General features: G+C 36.6%; 1 protein-coding gene across 1 annotated transcript; it reads left to right on the plus strand.

Moving 5' to 3' along the window:
• The first annotated feature begins 1,265 nt into the window (after positions 1-1,265).
• Positions 1,266-1,954, plus strand: LOC149958540 (uncharacterized). Its single transcript, XM_090167210.1, has 3 exons — positions 1,266-1,276; positions 1,335-1,890; positions 1,946-1,954. Coding segments are annotated over exons 1-3 (567 nt in total). The 5' UTR covers positions 1,266-1,274.
• The last annotated feature ends 803 nt before the right edge of the window (positions 1,955-2,757 follow it).

Consider the following 2,757-nt stretch of genomic DNA (forward strand, 5'->3'; position numbering starts at 1 on the left):
AGAATAAGTTCTGTATGGTCCCGATTGCCACGAATAGGTTCTGTATGGTCCCGATTGCCACGAATAGGTTCTGTATGGTCCCAATTGCCAAGAATAACTTTTTTATGGATCCGATTGACAAAAATAGGTTATGTATGGTCCCGATTGCAAAGAATAGGTCCTGTATGGTCTCGAGTTCCACGAATAGGTCTTTTATGGTCTCGAGTGTCACGAATAGTTTCTGCATGGTCCCGAGTGCCACGAATAGGTTTTGTATGGTCCTTATTGCCAAGAATAGAATCTGTATGGTCCCAATTGCCAAGAATAACTTTGTATGGATCCGATTGACAAAAATAGGTTCTGTATGGTCCCGATTGCAAAGAATAGGTCCTGTATGGTCTCGAGTTCCACGAATAGGTCTTGTATGGTCTCGAGTGTCAAGAATAGGTTCTGTATGTTCCCGATGCCACGAGTAGAAGGAAAGTGAGGGTGTGGCATCGATCCCGGGTTCGGGTTTGGGTTCGGGATCGAAATCCGGGATTTAAGGGATGAAATGGGGGTAAAATCGTCAAAAAGTCAATGTATTTAGGGTATTTCTCGCGACGATTTGTTTTCCCGTATATCAACATATTGTGTCCAGGCCAACTTGTTCATTTATCTACGCTTATCTCGAAAGATACTTGAACGTATATCTTATCAAGTTTTATCGTACGGAATAAGTTGAAATGATGTAAAAATTGATAACCTAGGCGGCGCGTGCGCAGATTACCCCGGGGGACGCGGTTAATTTGAATTTAAGAGTTTTTTGACGTCATGGAATATGGGACGCGGTTAACGTGCGCGGATTGGGGCGCGGTTAATTTGAATTTAAAACATAGATTTGAGTGTTTTGACGTCATGGAATATTCGTTGTTAAAATGACGTAGAATGGAAATATTTTTAAACTTAATTTTAATATCATTGTAGTACTTAAATATGCTTGACACTTGAACCTTTCTCACGAGTATTTCAAACGAATATCTAAAGTTTAAGTATGAGAAACGTATCGTTCTCAAGTATTGTAATTGTACACGTGATTCCGTATGAGAACCGGGTAAATTCCTATATACGTAACGCGATACACTTCAAAATGCGTATACGTAGAATGGAATTAATTTTAAACTCCATTTTAAAAAATAAGATATCGAAGATAAATAATTTCAGAGTATAAAAAGGGAAAACCGTATAATAGTAAGACCATATTTAGAAAGTTCACCATCTGAATTGTATTGGAAGTGACTTCGAGGAACCTTAAAATGTAAGTAGGAATACTCAGTGATAATTCTTAACTTTGTCTTAATGTATTTATTTTATAGGAATTGTTCATTTCCTGTGTCTGCTGACAAAGGGTTAATCGTTTATGCAGATGAAACCATCTACTGCGGTCTATTAGATTTAACAAAGGGTATCAAACTAACAGAAGCGGAACTGCAAGAGCTATGGACAAAGAAAGATGCCATTGAAGCTTATTTCAATAACGAAGCTGAAACTTCGTGGGTTTTCACAGGTTCTGAAACTAAACGGTTTTCGGTTCATAGATTTGCCGAACAAAAGGTTTTAGATGTTAGACAAATGTACCATGGTTATGGAGTAAACTATGGAAAACTGTTACCGACTAAAGAGGGGGTAGCTTTCGCTCAATCTTCTTGGTTGAATTTCCTCGACCAGTACAAGTCTATTCAGAAGTGTTTAAAGAAAATCAAGGAAATAAAGGAGGCGATGACTAACGTTGTAATTAAACAATTACACGAAGCTCTTAAGAAAGCGTGCAATGGCTGTCAAATTGATCATCCATCTCAACTCCAGCATGATTGTATCATGACGGATTATTCTAAGCGCGTAGATTTGCATTTTTATGAAATAATTATGTCGGTAGATTGTGAAAATATTATTGAAATGTTTACTATTCGCTGTGAATTGTCGAAAGAAATTTTAAATAATATAATGTCACTAATAATATGCAATGCTAAAAACTTGTTAAAAAGTTAATAAAATTGATTGCACTAATGTTCCGATTCTCATTTACCATTATGGATTTAAGCTTACAACATCCAATGAATGGGCTTGTAGCCGGGTCCACCCAATGCGGAAAGTCATTCCTGGTGGGACGGTTGATTCAATATAAGGAGACCTGTATATCCCCTCCTCCGGAGAGGATAATATGGTGTTATACCGAGTATCAGCCGAAACTATTTCAATCAATATTAGAACACACACCTTCAGTCGAGTTTCACGAAGGTTTACTCGATGTTAATATATTAAACCCGCAAATTAGGAATTTAGTTATTTTAGACGATTTGTTATGCGAGATATCTAATAATAAAGATGTAACTAATTTATTTATTCGTGGATCTCATCACAGAAACACCTCCGTACTAATTTTAATGCAAAACCTTTATTACCCCGGAAAAGAAATAAGAACTTTAAATTTAAATGCTCATTATCTATTTATTTTTAAATCACCACGAGATAAATCAACAATTTATCATCTCGCGAGGCAGATATCTCCAACCAATAGCAAATACGTTATTGATGCGTTTCAACAAGCTACGTCACGGAAATTTGGGTATTTATTAGTTGACTTGAAACCTCACACCCCAGATCAGTATTTACTACGAACAGGTTTAATACCGGGTGAAGAATCGGCTGTCTTTATTCCAAAATGAAGTGTATTATAGAAGGGAATTTTTTTAGGGTTAATCGAGAGTGGATTATCAAAGAATTAGCTTACGTAGTATT

Source organism: Leiobunum rupestre, chromosome 2, assembly GCF_980474605.1.
Source record: "Leiobunum rupestre chromosome 2, qqLeiRupe1.1.hap1, whole genome shotgun sequence".
NCBI classification, from domain to species: Eukaryota; Metazoa; Arthropoda; class Arachnida; order Opiliones; family Sclerosomatidae; genus Leiobunum; species Leiobunum rupestre.